This window comes from Musa acuminata, chromosome BXJ2-2 (assembly GCF_036884655.1).
Source record: "Musa acuminata AAA Group cultivar baxijiao chromosome BXJ2-2, Cavendish_Baxijiao_AAA, whole genome shotgun sequence".
NCBI lineage: Eukaryota > Viridiplantae > Streptophyta > Magnoliopsida > Zingiberales > Musaceae > Musa > Musa acuminata.
Window position 1 is genome coordinate 22491809 of NC_088339.1, and position 21177 is coordinate 22512985.

The window sequence follows — 21177 nt, forward strand, 5'->3', positions numbered from 1 at the left end:
ATATAATTATGCGCATAGAGGTTAGTGAGGTAATTGTAAACTTTATAGCAACCACGCGTATGATTAATATAGATAAAATATAACAAAATTTCGATTGTGCTCTTAACATAGTCATATGACCTATTACTCTATCAATAAAATTGAGATGGGGCCGCAGTACGATTGTAAGATAATTTCTTTGTGATCAAAGATTAGATGATAGGAAATTAGTCTTATCTATCTTTTATTTAGGTAAATTTGATTAGTTTGAATGGTATTTTATATATTATAATATGGTAACTTACTAAATAAAATATGAAATTATGAAAAGATTTCAAATATATAATTATGATTGAAGATTTCAAATCATGATGAAAGGTTCAATGAAGATTGATCTTCAAAAATATAAGCATATCAATCAAGAATATTATCTTATTCGAAAAAAATAAAATTATATATTTATTTTTTGATTTTATTATAATTTTTTTTACTTTTATATTTTTTATATTTTTATACTTAGCTTTAAAAAAGATAAAAATAATATAATAAAAATCATGCATAAATGGATATTAGAGAACCATATGCCATAATCATCCTTGTGAATATTATGAACGTTATATTTACTCCCGATTAATCCCATATCGAAGTTTGATAAGTATATTATTATTAATTTTAATTTAGATATTTTGACTAGTGATTTAAGCTCAACGAAGTTAAACTTCATTTAGATATTAACTTCATTCTCCTAATGAAGTCGGACTCTCCCTATACCATTGCCCGGTTTGGAAAGTGTCTTGTCACCACATGGAAAAGAAAGACTTAGGTATCCTAACACAGGCTTCAACCGAACCAACAACCGATGTATCAGAAGCCGAGGCCTTCCCGCCATTGAACTCAGCCGCTTGTGGACTAAATGCATCAAGAAAAGGAATCATACGAAAAGAAGCTGTGGGTGGCACGCGAGAAGTGCTTCAAATGCATCCAGAAAAGGACTCATGACTGATGAGGGTAATAATGGTGACACGACGCACTACGATGTCAGCCATGACGGGACGATACTCTGCTCGAAAGAGGACAATAATACCGATGCGATGTGCGCTGACGTCACCCGCTCTTAGACAATGACTTCATCGTTGTCTGACCCAACGCGTCCGACCCAAGTAGAGGGGAACGACCACTGAGGCACTCCCATACCCTGCGGCAGTTCGGTTCTCCACGCAACGTCAATGGCGATGTTAGACGCCATCAGAGGTACGATCCTGCCTCCTGCAGGCAGGCACGTCAGGTAAAACTCAACTGCCCTATAAATATCCCCGAGTTCTAAACGAGGGGAGGACACTTCTTCACTAAAAACTCCCTCCACATTACCTAACTTGATTGTTGGAGGGGTCGGGCCGAGCTTCCGACCCGACCTGTGTGCAGGTACAAGGGCGGGGTTGCATCTTCCCGGCGCTACGGAAAAGCTTCACTCCCGACGCAACGACCCGACCGGACCACCGTAATCGGCCACCTCAGTTGTCTCGAGGAACGCCGTGCAAGATCCCCGCGCATTCGGACCCGAACCAAGCCGCGTCGGCCCCGAGGCCACGGCATAAAGTTGTTTACACTAATAGATTGGCGCTAGAAGGAGGGCTCCGAATGTCAAGAGATCAGCAGATCCACTATGGCAAACCCGCAGCTACGGGGTTACGTCCGATCAGCACCCCGGAAGAACATCCCCTGCGTGATGAACCCCGAGACGAATGCCCCGCCACTACATCGGAGCGCTACTGACGGTTGTTCAATGACCTGGGTTTATTGCCACCCGACGCCCCCGTCGGCCCGTCGCCTGTATCGCCCGAAGCCTTCCACGACCTCGCTCATCAAGTCCGAGCACTGGCGGGCGTGGTGCAAACTATCATCCCGCTCGTTTCCCAACCGACGCCCCCGCATATAACCCAGCCTCTGTAACAGCGGGAGCCCCCCACCCGGACTCATGCACCACTTCCCGAGCTCCCTGCTTCGCCTCGGAACCGAACAGCCCAGCCCGGGAACCGAGAGGCGGAAGACACGTCGAGTCGCCCAGAGCCTAAGGCGCTATCCGCGGACTCGACGAGTGCCCTGCGAGCCCAGTTGCGCCTCGTTAGTCAACGCCTCGATGAAGTACAATAGGAGGTTCGCAGGTCAAAAGGAGAGCTCGGAGTGGACGGACACCAAGGGTCCCCGTTCGCTCCCGAAATACAAGATCAAGTGATTTCACCACACTTCCGGCTCCCTTCGCTGGACGCCTATGACGGCGCCACTGACCCCGCGGACCACGTAGCCGCCTTTCGCACCCAAATGGCACTATATGGGACTTACGCCTTGATGTGCAGGGCGTTCCCAACGACTTTGAGGGGGCCGGCCCGCGCATGGTACAACGGCCTGAAGATCGGGACCATCACTTCCTTCGATCAGCTCGCCAGAGACTTCGAGCTCCACTTCCTGGCCCACGCCCGACCAAAGCCGTCCGTGGCGTTGCTCCTCGGACTCAACCAAAGGGAGGACGAGCCCCTCTCCCATTTTGTGAACCGTTTTACGACGCAGATCCGAGGGCTCTCGGACACTCACCCCTCTCTGTTGATGCAGGCATTCATGATAGGCCTGCGGCCTTCCAGGTTCTTTTGGTCTCTGGTGGAGCGACCCCCCACGACGGTACCCGAGATGCTCCAGCGAGCAGGCCAGTTCATCGCCGCAGAGACATGGATGGCCGGGAGGCCCGAAGAGCACAAGAGGGTCAAGTCGGAGCCGCCCCGGCAGCAGCAATCCGCTGCATTACGGCGTAGGTTGGACAGAATCGACCCGCCGGCACCGAGGTCCCCTCTCCCCGTCTTGAGCTCGTCCCAAATAGAAATATTTCTCCACATAAGGGAGAAGGGACTGCTCAAAGATCCCTACCCGATGGGGCGTCCAGAAATATTTCTCGACCTCCAGTGGGGCGTCCTTCGTACCGGGCCGCAGGTCGGCCGACAGTGCTGGGGGAGGAGCTTGCGATGCCTTGCCCCCCAAGAGCGACCGGAGGTTCACCATTTCTACAAGAGACAAGAAGAGCATTAATATCAGGGATGAACCGTGCGAATACCCGAACCAAACATCACTAACGTACCCAGAGGCATCGAGCTGAGACCCGCCTCGACCAGCCACCGCTCGGTCATGTTCCGGAGAGCCTGGGACCTGGGGAGAATCTCCTTGAGCCTCCCTAGATCTTGGCGCTCTGCTTCGCCCAAAAGTGGGGTGGTGTTGTCTATCGCCCTCGCGGACCACCGAACCCCGAAACCCTAGTCCTGTGCACGGCAAATGTAAAAAAACCTCCCCTTCCACCCTTTATTATTAGAAGGGGCCCCCCCGACTCGAAAGCCCGTCCGGGCAGATAGGAAGTAACCCCCCGAACCCTTAGAGAGGCGATAACAGGAGAGAAAGAGGTTGAGGGTGGGGGTGATATTGGCATAGTGGCATTCCCCCAGGAATTCCACTAGGTAGCGCCAGGAATTCAGCGCCACCTGAGACGGCGAAATCCGCCAGAAAGATATGCATGACACAATGAGGGGATGAAGGGGAAAACATAGACCCGCCTCTAGGGCGTCCAAGGTCAGCGCGAAACCCTTCGGGACCGGGTCATACTCCCGCTGTCCCGGTTCAGGAGCACTAAGGATATGGTCCTCCGGGATACTATAGCACTCCCGGAGTCCCCCCAACAAAGACCCACTCACAGTGGAGTCATTGTCGTGCGGCTACATCAAGGCCTCCAGGGCCCGCACCGCTTCCCCATCGGAGGATTCCACGGGGGACGTCGGAGGACGTCCCCCTCCAGCTACGTGGGAAGGGGAAGAAGAGGAGGAAGGAGAGGGCGACATCTTAACTGACCTTAACAGGAAGGTGCTACGGGGAAAGGGAAGACGACGCAGGAGGCAAGGAAGGAGACTGGGAAGGGAACGACTAGACTTGAAGAAGGAAACCCAACGGCGAAAGATAAAAGCGAAGCTGGGTGTTCGCTATTTAAAGGGGATATCCCGCCAGAATTAGCGCCCCTTCGCCTCTCGAGAAGGAGCGGCAGCCCACCAGCGCATGTGCGTGACCGTCACGTCAGAAATGCCAAAAGACAGCCCGCCTTAATGAGAGCTTGATGTGGCAACCTCGCTGAAGCGACAATGCCCTGATGCCTCAATCTCGACGTTCGAAAGCGTGCGACAAAAGCAACCAGCTCCCCCTCAGAAAGGAAATTAAATGCGGTAACTTTCGACCCCCGCTACTGCTAAGTAGGCAAGGAGGAAAAATAGCATAAGGTGCTTCTCGGGCCGGCCCGCCTGCGTCGTGCTCCTCGGCCGTATGGCGCTCGAGACCACACCTGCGCGGTCAGCCCGCCTGCGTCGTGCTCCTCGGCCCTATGCTCCTTGAGACACACCTGCGTGGTCAGCCCGCCTGCGTCGTGCTCCTCGGCTCCACGCCAGATCTCCCCAAGACACACCTGCGCGGTCAGCCCGCCTACGTCGTGCTCCTCGGCCCTATGCTCCCCGAGACACACCTGTGCGGTCAGCCCACCTGCGTCATGCTCCTCGACCCTATGCTCCTCGAGACACACCTGCACGGTCAGCCCGCCGGCGTCGAGCTCCTCGGCTCCACGCCAGATCTCCCCGAGACACACCTGCGCGGTCAGCCCGCCTGCGTCGTGCTCCTCGGCCCTATGCTCCCCGAGACACACCTGCGCGGTCAGCCCACCGACATCGTGCTCCTCGGCTCCACGCCACCCGAGACACACCTGCGCGGTCAGCCCGCCTGCGTCGTGCTCCTCGGCTCCACGCCCCCCGAGACACACCTGCGCGGTTAGCCTACCGGCGTCGTGCTCCTCGGCTCTACGCCACCCGAGACACACCTGCGCGGTCAGCCCGCCTGCGTCGTGCTCCTCGGCTCCACACCCCCCGAGACCACCTCCCTCGCCGTGGCCTGCCCGCCCGATACGTGCTCGACCACATGTCGCCTGAGACTACTGCGACACCAAAGGACAAAGTCATGACTCAGATCCCCCATATTACAATAACCGACACATAGCTTCTTCCGGGGGGGGGAATATGATGAGGGTAATAATGGCGACATGACGCGCTACAATGTCAGCCATGACTGGACGACACTCTGCCCGAAAGAGGGCAATAATACCGACGCGATGTGCGCTGATGTCACCCGCTCTTAGACAACGACTTCATCGTTGTCTGACCCAACGCGCCCGACCCAAGCAGAGGGGAACGACCACCGAGGCACGCCCATACCCTACGACAGTTCGGTTCTCCACGCAACGTCAATGGCGATGTCATACGCCATCAGAGGTACGATCCTACCTCCTGCAGGCAGGCACGTCAGGTAAAACTCAACTACCCTATAAATACCCCCGAGTTCTAAATGAGGGGAGGACACTTCTTCACTAAAAACTCCCTCCACATTACCTAACTTGATCGTCGAAGGGGTCGGGCCGAGCTTCCTACCCGACCTGTGTGCAGGTATAAGGGCGGGGTTGCATCTTCCCGGCGCTGCGGAAAAGCTTCACTCCCGACGCAACGACCCGACCGGACCACCGTAATCGGCCACCTCAACTGTCTCGAGGAACGCCATGCAAGATCCCTACGCACTCGAACCCGAACCAAGCCACGTCGGCACCCAGGCCACGAAATAAAGTTGTTTACACTAACAATGACAATGTTTCAACTGCTCCACGCACTCGTCGTGTTGATTCGATGCACACATCCGTCCAAAGTCGCGACGACGTGTTCCTCGACAAGGCGAAGGCGAAGGGGGAGGGGGAGGGGGAGGGGAAGGTGAAACCACCTGAAGACCCAAACTGACGCGTGTTTCTTAGGAACCGAAGAAACTGATGTAGCTAATTCTTTACTTATTTTACTCTTGCCTTCTTTCTCACGCAAAACAATTACGTATACGCGTGCCACGAGTCCACGGATTAATGGGATGATCGTGTGGGACCCAACTTGGGTTTGGTACTTAGTTTAATTCGAAATTTGAAAACTCGAATCGTTTAAAAATTATATTATAATATCCTCATAACTTTCATAAAACATGCATTTGAGGATAATAATAATGTACGCTTGCCCACAACTGGTGACTAAAAGTAACGCCACCGTTAGTTCCGCGGCCGCAGAACAGGTGTGTCGCGTGCACCACGTCATCGAGAGCAGTATTTTTGTCCACCCAGTCTCTTACCCGCTGGTTGATTGGATCACCAGTAGGTATTGGAGCGGGTATGTGTCATCCAAAACTAAAAGAATGTCGGCCCGACGACGGAGTTAACGAGGAAGAAAAAGAGAGATTAATGAGGAACGGTCGTATTAAAAGAGGAAGGCAAGAGAGAGCGAACGTTCTCTTTCTACCGGTCTCCACTGCGACTGCGTCCCCTCGTCCTTCCTAATCCTTATATGATTCCTCCTTCCGGGACTCACGCCCTCTGTCTCTCTTCCAAATAGGGTTTCATATTACTGTAGGATCCCATTAACAGCTCGAATTCTCGACCTCCCACGGTGCCATTGGAGACGACAATCGAAGGGGTTCTCTAGCTCGCAAGGTGAGCGACTTCGCATTCGACCCGATTCTTTTGTCTTGCATGTTATGCTTCCTTCTTGATCTCGAGAAGATGCGTTCTTTTTGCTTTGTTGATTATGGTTCCGAGAGGGGAGAAGTGGGGACAATGGTTTGTTATGGTGTTCGTGGGTAACAGATTTAGATGGAGAGATAGTTTCGTTGATTAGAGCGGGTTAGACTTTTCGATTTTTGGGAGACAGGAAGATGGGGATTCCGTCGATCGATTGCTCACCTGAAGCTGGAGAAATCCCGGCTGCTGCTTGATTTCGGTGTCGAACATTTTCTTTTGAAAGAGCCTCGATGTTCGAGGTTCTATAATAGTTGCTGGAATTATGAAAGCTTGGTCCTTTTTATAACTTGGTTAATTGAATATTGGAGTTTTCTTCGGTTACCTACTTAGTAAATGAGGTTTTCCCCAGTTTAATGTGCTAACATTTGATACCCTAGCAGATAATGACAATCACATTATGGGAGGATGAATTTTCATCCTTTTACTAGATGATTGAATTTGTTATTTTCATGTTATTCTCTTTTTCTAATTCAGCCTGCAAGAAAAGTTGTATCTATGGGGATGATAGAGAAAAATTGGCTAAAATAATTAAACTGAAAAAGACATGAACTTGGTTCCTCTCCCATCAATTCAACAAATGAAACTACAACGGAAAAGATGAATTTGAGAGAAATTTTACTGCATTGTCGTATTCTTGTTTAGGGAAAATCTTCCTTTTTCTACAAATATGCCTGGGCTATTGCTGTGCGATTGTAGATTTAACCTTGGTAGTTTTTTTTTATCTTCGGAACTCCCAACCTTGGTTGTTAATTCTATTTATTTGCCTTCTCATTTCTCAACTTCTAAGTTAGTTGGAGCTTCAATCTGCCATTCAGCTTTTTTTTTTCTTTTGATTTAACTATTCTTCACTTGAATCTTTATGGTGGTTAAGCTTATAGCAAGCAATTGTGACCTTTGAGATCATATCTCAGAGATGCTTTAATAACTTCTGAATAATTACCTTGGACAAGACATGCTGAATTGCATTTTTCTACCATGGTATCCTGGCAAGATTGCATAATAATATCTTGTTTTTTTCTGGCTTCCCAATTGTAATCAGAGACATCAATACAATAATTATGGGATCCTTTTCACTTTACTTCTCCTTGCTAGTTGGATTGTTATCAAAGCCATTTGGTCTCCTTTGTACTCACCATAATAAAATATGTGACATCTATTTCTTTCTTGGTTATACTGTTCATTGAACAAATACCTACACACATGCTGACACCACCCCTTGTCTTAGATGGTAAACTATCTTTGCTCCTGCCATGAGAGACTTGATATTCGGTCCCCATATTGAGTAATCTGCCATTTTCTCTACAGCTATGGTAGATGACCCCTCTGTGGGCTGTGACACAAATAGGGTTAATGGTCTTCTACCCTACTTGTTCTAGGAAAATATAAAGACAACATAATAGGAAAAAAAATTATAAAGCCCTTTAGCATCAAAATGTGTTTAATTACTGTTTATAGCCATGTAAGTTTCAGTTTTATCACAAGTGTTGGTCAATATCATTCCCATGATTGCTAGATTATTGAGAGTCTTTAAAGTGATATGATCCTGAATACGTTTCCTTAAGTTAAATTTTTTTGTGATCTTGCCGTGCCAGTTATGATCTTGCCGTGCCAGTTAGAATGTCACAGTGTTATGGTTGGTTATCACTAGTATTGGTATTTGACTGACTTCGGAATCTCTTTCTCTCGTCTTAGTTCATTATGAGAATATCTTGCTATCCTTCTGTTTTCTGACACTGCTTTTTATCTTGAACCCGTCAATTATGTAGATCTCTTACGAAAGTCCATCAAGATTTGACAGAGATGAGCAATTACAAATTGGGCGTGGAAGTTGTGAGTGCCCATGACCTCATGCCCAAGGGTGGGCATGGTTCTTCGAGTCCTTGTGTGGAGCTTCATTTTGATGGCCAGAAGTTTCGTACCAGCATCAAGGAAAAAGACCTCAATCCTGTCTGGGATGAGCGCTTCTACTTCAACATTGCAGATCCTGCTTCTCTCCCTGAACTTGCACTTGAAGCTTCTGTGATCAGCTTTAACAAGGCCACACATTCTAAGACAATCCTTGGCAAGGTCCGAATTGCTGGGGCCTCTTTTGTCCCCTTTGCAGATGCTGTAGTCATGCAGTATCCATTGGAAAAGCGTGGAATGTTTTCTCGTGTAAAGGGAGAACTCAGCCTTAAAGTATTCCTCACCAATGATCCCTCAATAAAACCTTCCAACCCACTTCCAGCTATTGATTCCAATCCCAGTAACCCTCCTCCAAGCCAAGCTCATAAAGTACTTGCCCAGGTCCCAATATTAAGTAGAAGCACACCACGAGAAAACAAATCAGATTCAAGACATACATTTCACAGTATTCCAAAAAAGATTGACCAGCACCATTATTCTGCTCCAGTCAGTGAGCCAGTGAGGCATGTAGTTGATTCTATGAAACCTGAGCCTCAACCCCATAGAATGTTCAAGGTGTACTCGTTGGTATCGACTCAACAACCAGTGGACTATGCACTGAAAGAAACTAGCCCTTTCCTAGGTGGTGGTCAGATTGTTGGAGGGAGAGTTATCCGAGCTGAGAAGCCAGCTAGTACATATGATCTTGTGGAACAAATGCAATATCTTTTTGTACGTGTTGTGAAGGCACGAGATTTACCAGCCATGGATGTCACAGGAAGCCTAGATCCATATGTTGAAGTGAAAGTGGGTAACTACAAGGGGACCACAAAGCATTTTGAGAAGAAGCAGAACCCAGAATGGAATGAAGTATTTGCATTCTCCAGAGAACATATGCAGGCATCAATTCTTGAAGTTGTCATCAAAGACAAAGATCTTCTCAAGGATGATTTTGTTGGGATCATACGATTTGATTTACATGATGTTCCAACACGTGTCCCACCAGATAGCCCATTGGCTCCAGAGTGGTATCGTCTTGAGGACAAGATGGGGGATAAAACCAAAGGTGAATTGATGCTTGCAGTTTGGATAGGAACCCAAGCTGATGAGTCATTTCCTGATGCATGGCACTCAGATGCAGTGGCACGTTTTGATGCCTCTTCTGTTATCTCTCACATAAAGTCAAAAGTCTACCATGCACCCAGGCTGTGGTATGTTCGAGTTAACATTGTTGAGGCACAAGATATTGTGATAAAAGAAAAGGCTCGCTTTCCAGATGTTTATGTCAAGGCTCAACTAGGCAATCAGGTCTTGAAGACAAGAACAGTTCAGGCACGGACATTTAACCCTCTATGGAATGAAGACCTCATGTTTGTGGCTGCAGAACCCTTCGAAGATCACCTCATCCTCTCTGTGGAAGACCGTGTAGCACCAAACAAAGATGAGGTGTTAGGCCGTGTTGTTATTCCTTTGGGATCCCTAGAGAAGCGAGTTGATGACCACATTATACTAGGTCACTGGTTCGATCTCGAGAAGCCTGTTTTGATCGATGTAGACCAGCTGAAGAAGGATAAGTTTTCAACCCGGATTTTCCTCCGAGTCTGCCTGGATGGTGGATATCATGTGCTTGATGAGTCTACCCACTATAGTAGTGACCTAAGACCAACAGCAAAGCAGCTATGGAAACCTTCAATTGGACTGCTTGAGCTTGGCGTCCTTAATGCAGAGGGTCTTCATCCTATGAAGTCACGAGAAGGAAAAGGGACATCAGATACCTATTGTGTAGCCAAGTATGGTCAGAAATGGGTGCGTACTCGTACCATCATCGACAGCCTAAGCCCAAGATACAATGAGCAGTACACATGGGAGGTTTATGATCCGGCTACAGTTCTTACAGTTGGTGTCTTTGACAATTGCCAACTTGAGAAGGGTTCTAATGGTGACAAGGATGCAAAGATTGGCAAGGTTCGCATACGGCTATCAACACTTGAAACAGGTCGTGTGTACACACACTCATACCCACTTCTAGTTTTACACCCGTCGGGTGTTAAGAAGATGGGTGAAATCCATCTTGCCATACGGTTCTCATCTACATCGTTTGTTAACATGATGTACATATACTCGCAACCGCTGCTACCGAAGATGCATTACATACGGCCGTTAATGATGATGCAACAGGATATGCTGCGGCACCAAGCAGTCCAAATAGTAGCTGCACGTCTTAATCGAATGGAGCCACCCCTCAGAAAGGAAGTTGTTGAATACATGTCTGATGTTGACTCTCACTTATGGAGTATGCGCCGAAGCAAAGCAAATTTCTTCAGACTCATGTCAGTTTTCTCAGGCTTGTTTTCGGTGAGCAGATGGTTTGGAGATATTTGCAAATGGAAGAACCCCATCACCACTGTACTGGTGCACATTCTGTTCATCATGCTAGTGTGCTTCCCGGAACTAATACTTTCTACGATATTTCTATATATGTTCCTGGCAGGCCTTTGGAACTACCGCTATCGACCACGTTATCCTCCGCACATGAACACAAAAATTTCTCATGCAGAGGCTGTGCATCCTGATGAGCTTGATGAGGAATTTGATTCTTTTCCTACCAGCCGAGGCGCAGAACTTGTTCGTATGAGGTACGATCGGTTAAGGAGTGTCGCTGGACGGATACAAACTGTGGTTGGTGATATAGCGACTCAAGGGGAGAGGGTCCAGGCGTTGCTTAGCTGGAGGGATCCACGGGCCACTTCGGTATTTGTGTTATTCTGCCTGATTGCAGCACTCGTGCTGTATGTGACCCCATTGCAGGTGTTGGCTGCTCTGGCAGGCTTCTATATCATGAGGCATCCAAGATTCCGGCACAGGATACCTTCAGCACCTCTAAATTTCTTCAGGCGCTTGCCAGCAAAGACAGACAGTATGCTTTAAATGGATTCAAGTTAATAGGTTTTTGGTGTAGTAATTTTCTTTTTTGTTTAATGTGTTCATAGTTTTTCTTGCTTCCTTTTGTTTCTTCTGCTTTTTTGTTCTCTGTAGAAAACTGAACAGTTCATGAACTGCAAATAATATACTGAAACCTCTCTACCACTGAGTTTGTGAATCTACTGGTTCCACTACTTTCACCACACAGTTAATGATGTGTGAGTTATTGATATCCCTGACCTTAATGTACAGCTTTGAACCAAAGGCTTGACATATACCATCTTGATATGAACTACAAAATTTCTTGTGATAACATTTTCAGTCTGGCTTTTCTTTTTATTTATTATGCCTTTTTCTTGTGAAAAATCTTATTTGCGTTAACATTTTCAGAAAATTCTCTTGAATTTTTATGCCTTGATGGAAGTTTCAATGACTGGTAAGGCCTAAGAGCTTGCTTGCAGCATGAAACCAGCCATGGAGTTCATTTTGTTCCTTACAAGATGTGTGAACTTACACAAGTCCACAGACATGGCAATTGCTCCATTAACCAAAACTCAATGGCCCTTATGTAGCAGTCCAGTCTAATTCTAAAGCTTCTACTTCATTTTCATCCTCAAAATCACATGTAATCTGAACCAGTAAAAGATAGTTGTAGGAAGAATAGTTATCAGATCAGTTCAGTTACTGCATGCTTGGAAAGGGTGACTGCAGGTGGTGTTGTTGGAACCACATTTCTCAACTTTGTACTAACATTGAGAATGCTTTATGGTGAATTCATGTAAGTTGTTGATTGAACTCTGTCTGTGTGTGTGTATATAATTACAATGATCTCTTACATATAAGTGACAGCAAAAGTTATGTGGGAAGTTCTCACTTCTAGAAAATTGATCTACAAGTGTGTAAAGATGTAGCAAAGTGTCATCTGATTTATTGCAACTGGTAACATCCCAAACTTGTCCCAATCTTACATATCAAATCTTCAATTCTGGATCTAAATTAAAGGAAAAGAACCAAAAATTCTCCAAAATTTTCTTATTCTCTCATACCAAAATCAACACGATGCATGTTCCAGACTGTAGCATCAGCAAACGTTGCATGGAGGGTAAGCAAAAACCTCTGCTGCTCCACTGCTTCTGATCTCCGCCATTTCTCGGCCAGCATTCGCACGTCGCGCTTCACACAGACTGGGAAGGAACGCCCTTGTTGCAGCAGACACACCGAGGTCAGCACCATCCTCTGTCATTCTCTCGTGATCAGGTGCACGCTTTGCATCGTACCTTCGACTGCAGCGAGATTGAAGTAGAGGTCGAGCACGTTGGGCAGCCATGGCAGCAGTCCGGGGAGCAGAGCTTCCGCATGAAGTTGGCGTCCAGCAGCGCGTCCGAGGAGATCCCGACGATGCCCCGGTCGAGCGCGCACGCCGCCACGCACTCGTCCGTCTCGACCCAGTCGCTGAACCCCTCGGCGGCGATCTCCAACGCGGCGCAGGTGTACGCCCCCGGCCGCCCCCCCGCGCGCGTTCCTCTCGAGCACACAGCGCGTGCCGGCGGCCGACACCGCGTCGAAGCTCTCGCACGTCGTGCCGCGCCCTGCGAGGCTGGTGTGAGGACAGAGGAAGATTACCTGTGCTTCAGACGCGCAGAAGACGATGAGGAGACCGAACGAGGCGAAGAACTTGGAGGCCATGGAATTATCCTCGACGCCCTGGCAATGTAGCTCGAGAGGCGCTCCATGGAAGTGCCATATAAATAGACCATGGAGAAAGGTGTTCGATTTGACCACGTAATGCGATCAAGAACTGTTCTTGGGAGCAAGTGATGTTGTCTGCATGTGGCAGTCTCTTGCCAAAATGCAACAACGTACATCTAAAGAAGTGTTCTTGGTACAATCGCAGGTGGGAAGCATTCCAAATCCTCCTCCTCGTTTCCTTTTATGATCGCAGTAAGTGTAATGCTTTGATTCAGTCAAACTAATATCCTAAAGTCTATTTTGGTTTGGCTTTTGATGCTAAAAGGTGCTCACCATGGAAAAGACAATATTTGATGGAAAATTAAAAGAGTATTAAAAGATACTTTGATCACATCATAAGGATAGATTGGCTCTCCAACTTTCTTTTCTCTGGTAAGATGAAATTCCACCAATTACACCTCTAACATTTTGGCATCTGATGATGTATCTTATTTCTGTCTGCTTGTAATTAGTACCTGCAGCTCTAAATAAAAATAGACAGAACATATTATGAATGACTACCATACATATGATCTCACTTGTGTTTTGCTTTTACTAGAATGGGACTCACACATCTCACTAACACCATTGTTATTTGGAGTTTCAGGGTTTAGGGAGAAAGAACTGCAAAATATTGATCTTCAAACAAAAGTGCAGAAACATAAATAATGCATCTGTCAAGAAAAGATCCAACTATTGGGTGTGGAGCAGCAAAAGGTAAAGTAAAGCTTGTCAGTCAAAGAAGAAGGAAGACAAAGTGGATCCAGATGTGCTAAAACATGCATGTGTCATTTGATAGAACACTTGAAACAAAATGAATGTGAGACAGGAATTCAAAAGACACTTGCACAATTCAATCAGCAAGGCCCCCATTTTGACTATGAGACTCCAAGAAGCACTTTAAAGGCTCAGTAGACATCTGCTGTGGTGTGTGCTGACTTGTAGGGTGAATGTTTGAATTCAGTGACTCTTTCTTCCTTTGTTAGAAAGCAAATATGATGTTGGAATCAGTTTGCTGCTTGTTCTAAGAAAGCAAATATGAATGTTAGAAAGCAAATGACACCTCCTCTCTAGTCCTTCATTTCACCCATAATTCTACTTGCTCTCCTTTCATATGCAATATGATGTTGGAATCAGTTTGCTGTTCGTTCTAAGAAGCCTTTGTACTCCTCCATAATTCATATTTCTTCTGGACTCCTTTTCTATACGAAATGCAGTAAATATGCTTCTTTTAAGAAGCCTTGTGCAAGATCTAAAGATCATTTGGTACGGCCGATGATGCCAAAGTTTCTTCATGTTGCAGACATGAACAAGCTTCAACCCCCATCCCTGATATATAAGGGATGAATGGTAACAATATGGACACGAAGGATCAACAGTGAGATTGGGAATGCCACCTTGTTCTTCTTACCTTTCTGTTTCTGCTGTACTACTATTTGCCTTGTACCTTTTTCCTTAATATCTATATGTCTCCTTCGACTCCTGAAACCATTACTTAGGCTGCTTCTCCAAATCTCTGTGACATATGAAATCTTATGAGACATATTTCTCAGGAAAAAAAACTCATTAAGAAGTTGCCAATAGATCTGATTCTTCCAGAAGTAACCATGGATGCCTGATCACTGCCCAACTCTGTGCTAGTGGAGTTCTTAGGTTAGAGTGGAAGAATGAATGGATACTAACATAAACAAAAACGTTTAATTCCTCAATAATTGTCTGTGAAAAATGGAAACATGAATCCGAAAGGACCATGATGATGACAAAAGGTGACAGACAGTCTGCAATGAACTAGTCGATGTCATGAACAAGAAAGATGATAGTTTTGATATGAAAGAAACAATGCACTCGGTAAACAGAGTTGATGATTTGCTATTGCAGACCATTGCACTGCTGAATGATTAACTGACTCAATAATACTCACTGCATGATGATAAGCTGATGAGCGAAGAAAGGAACAACAAGTGCGTCGGGGACCTGGAAGATGTCTTTGGTTGCCAAAGCAGAGAGAGAAGAACATTCGGCAACAGATGGAAAATTCCAAAGGAATGGCATGATCTCTCGAATCCGGAAGAAAAGAAGGGAGCACGAGAGAGATCAATGCGATCCCTTTGGAATTCTCCTTCAGCTGCCCACACCAACCCCTTCCGTCTCCATGCACTCTCTCTTCCCCTGTTTGTGTTGAAGGTTCATATATGGGATTTAGGAGGACATCAAGAGGCTGCGTAGAGAGAGAGAGAGAGAGAGAGCGAGAGCGAGAGAGATGAAAGCTGCAGTCTCTGGTGGCCCAGAAGTTGTTGGTGCTGCTACTGTTGGTGTTGTTGCTTTGCTTCACGTTTAGGACGTGAGGAGAGGGAAGCTGTCAACTACGGTGCCCAATAAGACACCTCTCCCAATTTACGATAATAACCTCCCAGCATGGATATCCTTTGAATCACCCAAAGGAGAATTTGGACAATATGAAATGGCAACAGCTCTGGCTGTCTCCATCGCAAGCGGACCAAACTTTTAAAGCTCATGCAACAGATGGTGTCACTTTCTTCTCTCACACCCTAAAACTACCACAAGGTTGGATGATTCTTCCTTACCTGCCTCAACATCATAGTAATTGTTCTCATAAATCAAAAGGATTAATAGCATATCGAGCTACAAAAATGATTCATCAGCTGCTTAATTCCATGCTGCGACGTTAAGAAGAAGTAAAGATGATACATAGCATAGCATGGGGGTGAATCCTACACTCCTCAGCCCAAAAGTTCGAGACAGGAGGTAGGAGTGGCACTGTCGTCACAGTCACAGCAACGGAAACATGTGGGGATGTACAGTGGCGGAGACAGAGATGGTAATGTTGTATGGCACTGCCAAAAGCCGGCAGCTGTCGTCGCCATCTTAGTAGTAGAGCCATTAATGGGAGGAACGTGGCCAACCTCAAGTGCTACGCCCACTACACACTCAGCTGCCTCCTCCATCGGCTGTTCTCAACGTCATCGGAGATGTCAAGCCTGGGCAGGTCTCAGCTCGTACGACATCGAAGAGGTGCTGCACATCGAGTGTTTGTTAAAAATCCTCAAACAAGCGCAGGAGCAAACATGAAGCGATCCCGACAAGTGCAATAAGATGACCATACAAAAGACTCTGCACTGATAACACAGCATTCACCAAAGAGAGCTCACTTGGCTCCACTGATTTCCCTGGAAATCACAAGTACTTGGGAGCCACATGAATCTTCCAAGCGGAGATGGCCATGTGACGTGTTGAGAGCAAAGTAGCCTGCAACATTCCAGAGGCCAGAATCAGAGAGAGAGAGAGAGACGGGTGGGGAGGGGCCTCCACCAGCCCACGCCAATCCGATGTCACCCTGCACCTCCCTCTCCCGACTGCTCAGAGAGCTGCAGCCACGGATGTGGGGGAGAGGCGTGGGCTAAAGAATGTGAACCACTCCACCTTCTCATCTCATCGGCAGACAACGCAGCATGGACCTGCACAACAGTGGGAATTGTCGAGCCCTGCTTAATGGGCTCGTCGTGATCACGCCATCCTGTGCAGGCTGTGGACCATCTCCCTGCCTTTGCTTCCATCCTCACGCCATTCATTGCATACTGCTTGCCGTGACTATTATTTCCGATCCTTTCATAAGAAACAAATTGGTGGTAGATTCATATTTCTTTAAGGGAAGTAAAATAATAATAATATATATAATTATATAAATCTGGTTGTCGATTTGAATTAATTGTTACAGAATTAGTTTATATTATTTAAATATTTTAATTTCCAAAGTCATAAAAGGGTCCGTAGCTCAGTGGTAGAGCATTTGACTGCAGATCAAATGGTCACCGGTTCGAACCCGGTCGGGCCCTTACGTATGAATTTTTATTTTCCTTGTTTTTTTTGTTTTAATTTATTTCGTTTCCATCAGGCAACTCTCCGCCGTCCGATCAGTATCCGTCTGGACTTCCTTTCGGAAAAAAGACATGGCGGGTCCCGCGAATGCTCAATCAACACGCGGGTATTAGTTGGGGTTTTTGAGTGGTGCAGGTTCTTCATGGCGCTCTTCGCTGTAATGCGCCAGAAGATTAGTTATCGCATCCGTTGAATAATCCATCATCGGGATTTTTAGACGGTCAGGATTAGTTATCGCATATAAATAACTAGGCGGACTACTTCGCATACCGTCCCCCTCGCCGTCGACGCTGTCCCCTACTTCGGTCTTTTCTGTTCTTCCCCCTAGAGATTCCACCGATCTCTCGACTGTGGCGCCGCCGAAGGAAGTTCTCCCGGGAACCCTAATCGATAGGAGAGGCTCGTTCCGGATTTACTTTGTCCGGTGAGGAAAAAGGTTCGTGCTTTTCCTATTTTCGCATACTCTTGTCCTCTCTTCTTCATGAATTAGAGTAAATTTTTTCGTCTTGATCTCTTGCTATTTTTGGATGCTTCGCCTACGATTTTTGTACAAATTGATAGGGGTTCTGTGAATTTTGTGCAATTCTTTGTCCTCTGCTTAGGCAAAGAGAATTGTGGTATACTTTACCGAACAAGAAGAGACCAAAAGTGCTTTCTCTGTAGAACTCTTGCTAATTTGTTCTCAGATAATACGAATCACGAGTGTTAATGAAAGTATTAGTGACCTTCCATAGCTCACCTGTGTAGAATGACAACATTCTCGCTTCATTCTTCGGTAATATATATCGTTCTCGCGCATGCAGTGTTGAAGCCATTGTCTTGCCGATGGATGTGACTGATACTTCTGAGCAGCCTGCGAAATCATCCAAAGATGAACCTGATTTTGATCCAAGCAGAAGTAAGTTACCTGTTAATCAATTAATTATTGTTGGATCAAGTTTATATCTGTTTGATTTTGGTCTTTACTCTTGCTTTGCAACTTAAGATTTATCAGTTTATCTTTCAAGTTGCATCGAAGTAGTGATAACCTGTAATGACATTAGGTGTCAGAGAATAATATCTTAATATCGAAATTCTCGATATATACATTACCCGAATGGCTAATTGTTTACCTCGGCTTCACACCTTCATATAAAGCGATGAATCACTCATCAGGTACCTTCTTTAGACAAGGATGGAATGCTCTCATAGTCTCTGAAGGAAAATTGCAAGATCTGCTTGCTCCTGTAGAATTGGAATCATGTTAGTCTACCTTGTTTTTTCTTGCATAGGATCATAAAGCCATGGGAAGTCAAACATGCAATATGATTTCATCTCCAAGCCCTAAAGTCCTAGCTGGTTTTGGATCTTGACGCAATATGAGATTTTCTTCATTAGGGTTCGTGTGTCAAATGGAGTATGTTAATTTATCATTTTAAATTCTTCTGAAGAAAATGAAAGAGTATTTGTTGCAAACAGTTTATGTTATGGAAGAGCATCTGTTGTTTCTAGGGTATATTTAGCTTTGTAGGTGTAAATGGTTGCCGACCTGTTACATGGTAGGCCAAACTATTGGTCTTTGATTGGAACAAAAATCTTTTCAGTTATACATAAACTGCCTCAGTGCAAAGACAGTCTTTTAAATTGTTTTCTGGGAACCTTTTGCATTACATATATATTCTTATAACTGTAAAGTTCTCCATTATGTGTTTTTTTTATATATATAACAGTGATTGGCATCATCAAGAGGAAAGCTTTGATAAAAGAACTTGCTGCTGCTTACCATGCTGAGTGTCTTGCCTGCTGCCAGAAACTTCTACAACTTCAAAGAAAATGGGAAGAGGTCGAATCCGACTTAATTTTTATTTTGATCAGCGTACTTGCTTTTGTTAACAGCCACCATTTGTATATACTAAATTGTCAACACCATTTAAAAATTTTCTTGTAAGGATTATAGATCGGTACATGTTTCCATTTGTCATTTCTTTTAAACCAGCTAAAATGACAAGATATATATTAGTTGCAAATATCGTATCTACCAAACTAGCTTCTCTATTAAAAGAAATCAATTTATGAGTGGGCTCTTGTTTCATTTCGGAGAATTTTTAAGCACATGGAAAACATTCAATCCAACTTCATGGAAACTCTGATCTCTAATGAAAGCTCCCTACCACTCCATTATCTGATCTTCTCATCTGTGTAGGTTACCCACACTGATTTACTTAGTTCCTATGCCTTGGAGGAGTTATTCCACAAAGGTGCTGGGATTAAACTCTATAGATGGGGTTCCAGAAACTATGATTCATTCTTGCATATTTTAGTTTATGATGCACACACTGTATGTTGTCTTTGAACTTCTAAAATATACTTTGCATTTCTTTTCATTTTTTTGTGAAAATTTGAGTTTATTGATTAAAAATCAGAGTAAATTTTGTGAGCATTAACTTGGTTTTTACGTTTTCTTCTTGGCTCATCTGGTTATTTTCTTATATTCTCTTGTGAGCCCTTTAGTGTCTTATAACTTAATATGCTAAATTGCAGTAGCAGTTGCTTGTCTCACTTCATTTGCAGTATCAATTGGTAGTGGGTCTGGTTTCGTTAAAGTCTTGAAGGTATATGAGGTTGTAGTTATTTTCTTCATTTTTATTTTTTCTTCCTTTTGTTTCTTTTTGTTTCAAAAGGTGTTCATTTTGAGGGTGTTAAGGGCAGACTTGGAAGCATACAAATGATCCCGCGATAGCAGTTTTCTGTGAGAAAATTTGATTATGGTGGTTCTATTATAATCTTTCCAGGCCATTTAATTCCTGTATCATCTACTAATTCATCTCTATGTTGTTTTGAGCCCCACAGTGAGTTATTGAAGAAAATTGTGTGTTTATTTTCAGAGTGCTTTGGTAATAATGCTGGTTTTGCATTCTTTGTGGTTTCTAAATTCCTGTGGTTGATCTGTTTCTTCAGGAGCAGCAGTATATTAAAAGAAAAACTCCTCAGGAGTCCGGAAAGCATACAACGAAGCCCTCTAAACGTCCAAAGAAGGGGATGTAGAAAATATTGTCTCAATCTTGTATCTGCCCCCATGTTCTCTCTTCCACAAATTTCCTCTTCTTTTGAACTTAGCATATTACATAGATGATATGTTCATGACACGCAACACAGCCACTGACTGATCCTTCAACAAGAAGCAATGTCATGGTGATGCTTAAAAATCTGTCTAGTTTTTGATGTAGGTTTCTTCTTCTTGAAACTCGAGTGTCTACAGCTGTCTTTTGTGGGCAACAATGATCTTAATCTCTATTGTACTAATCTTCTTCCTGAGGGTCCTCCCATTTTTTTTTTCTTCATGGAAAATAATATTTCAGATTCAATTAGTTGCATTTGAGGAGAATAACACTTGAAATAATTATGTTATCTTCATGTGTAATCTGTGTCTTATATCTAATAATTTATAGAACTTAACGAATCGGAAAATTTCTTATATGATACTAATCATCCTTAAAAAGAAATGAACAAGAATCAATTCGTGAGATATATATATTTAAGACAACAAGTGCTGCATTTTATGTAAAATTCCCAGTGATTGTCTTAAACCAACATCTACACGAAATCCATAATGGCACATAAAATCTGCACCAAAGATTAAAAACAGTGAACAGAGAGAGAGAGAGAGAGAGAGAGGAAGGGGGAAATATTGCTATTTTGATTTGCAAAATGATCTTTTGATAATGCCAAATTAGGAAATATTGATAAATGGAATGAATGATATTGTAATATAACGAGACATGGATTTGCTTAGATGTCAATATATAAAACAGATGATTTGTTTCCAATGTTGAAGATTCAAAAGCAGTATTGTCAACGTACCATTTCCCGTGATCTCTAAGCTTGAAAAGACCGCACAAGACAAAGAGAACATCGACTAAACAGTGTCGGTTGGACCAAACCTTAGAACTGTGTGTAGCAATGTGTTTTGTTGGTGAATATTTGCAGTAAATGCTATGGAAAACAAGAGAAGTGGGGCGGCTTGAATTAGGTGTCAAACAACCCTATCAATCAATAGGAAATTATATTACGGTGCTTCATCTTCTCCAAGTCTTCCTTTCCTTCCCCTTGTGTCAGTGAGG

General features: G+C 44.8%; 2 protein-coding genes and 1 non-coding gene across 4 annotated transcripts; all 3 read left to right on the top strand.

Moving 5' to 3' along the window:
- The first annotated feature begins 6345 nt into the window (after window positions 1–6345).
- LOC103971547 (FT-interacting protein 3) lies at window positions 6346–11632 on the top strand. The gene is made up of 2 exons (XM_009385597.3): window positions 6346–6559; window positions 8413–11632. Exon 2 carries the CDS (start codon window positions 8447–8449, stop codon window positions 11456–11458), a length of 3012 nt encoding a protein of 1003 aa, XP_009383872.2. The 5' UTR covers window positions 6346–6559; window positions 8413–8446; the 3' UTR covers window positions 11459–11632.
- A 5330-nt stretch (window positions 11633–16962) lies between these two features.
- TRNAC-GCA (transfer RNA cysteine (anticodon GCA)) lies at window positions 16963–17034 on the top strand. The gene has a single exon. It is a non-coding gene; the product is annotated as a tRNA-Cys (tRNA).
- Window positions 17035–17361: 327 nt separating this feature from the next.
- Window positions 17362–20371, top strand: LOC135581665 (uncharacterized). Of its 2 annotated transcripts, none has more exons than XM_065095396.1 (4): window positions 17362–17513; window positions 17881–17975; window positions 18787–18899; window positions 20015–20371. In XM_065095396.1, exons 2-4 carry the CDS (start codon window positions 17903–17905, stop codon window positions 20099–20101), a joined length of 273 nt encoding a protein of 90 aa, XP_064951468.1. In that variant the 5' UTR covers window positions 17362–17513; window positions 17881–17902; the 3' UTR covers window positions 20102–20371. The 2 variants fall into 2 exon arrangements, with proteins under 2 accessions (XP_064951468.1, XP_064951469.1); XM_065095397.1 differs by having other exon boundaries at window positions 17369–17501.
- Window positions 20372–21177: the final 806 nt, after the last annotated feature.

Coding starts and splice junctions, on each gene's coding strand:
- LOC103971547 (XM_009385597.3), top strand. CDS start 8,447: ATGAGCAATTACAAATTGGGCGTGGAAGTTGTGAGTGCCCATGACCTC.
- LOC135581665 (XM_065095396.1), top strand. CDS start 17,903: ATGGATGTGACTGATACTTCTGAGCAGCCTGCGAAATCATCCAAAGAT. Junction 17,976..18,786: donor TGATTTTGATCCAAGCAGAA/GTAAGTTACCTG, acceptor TATATATAACAG/TGATTGGCATCATCAAGAGG. Junction 18,900..20,014: donor TTCAAAGAAAATGGGAAGAG/GTCGAATCCGAC, acceptor CTGTTTCTTCAG/GAGCAGCAGTATATTAAAAG.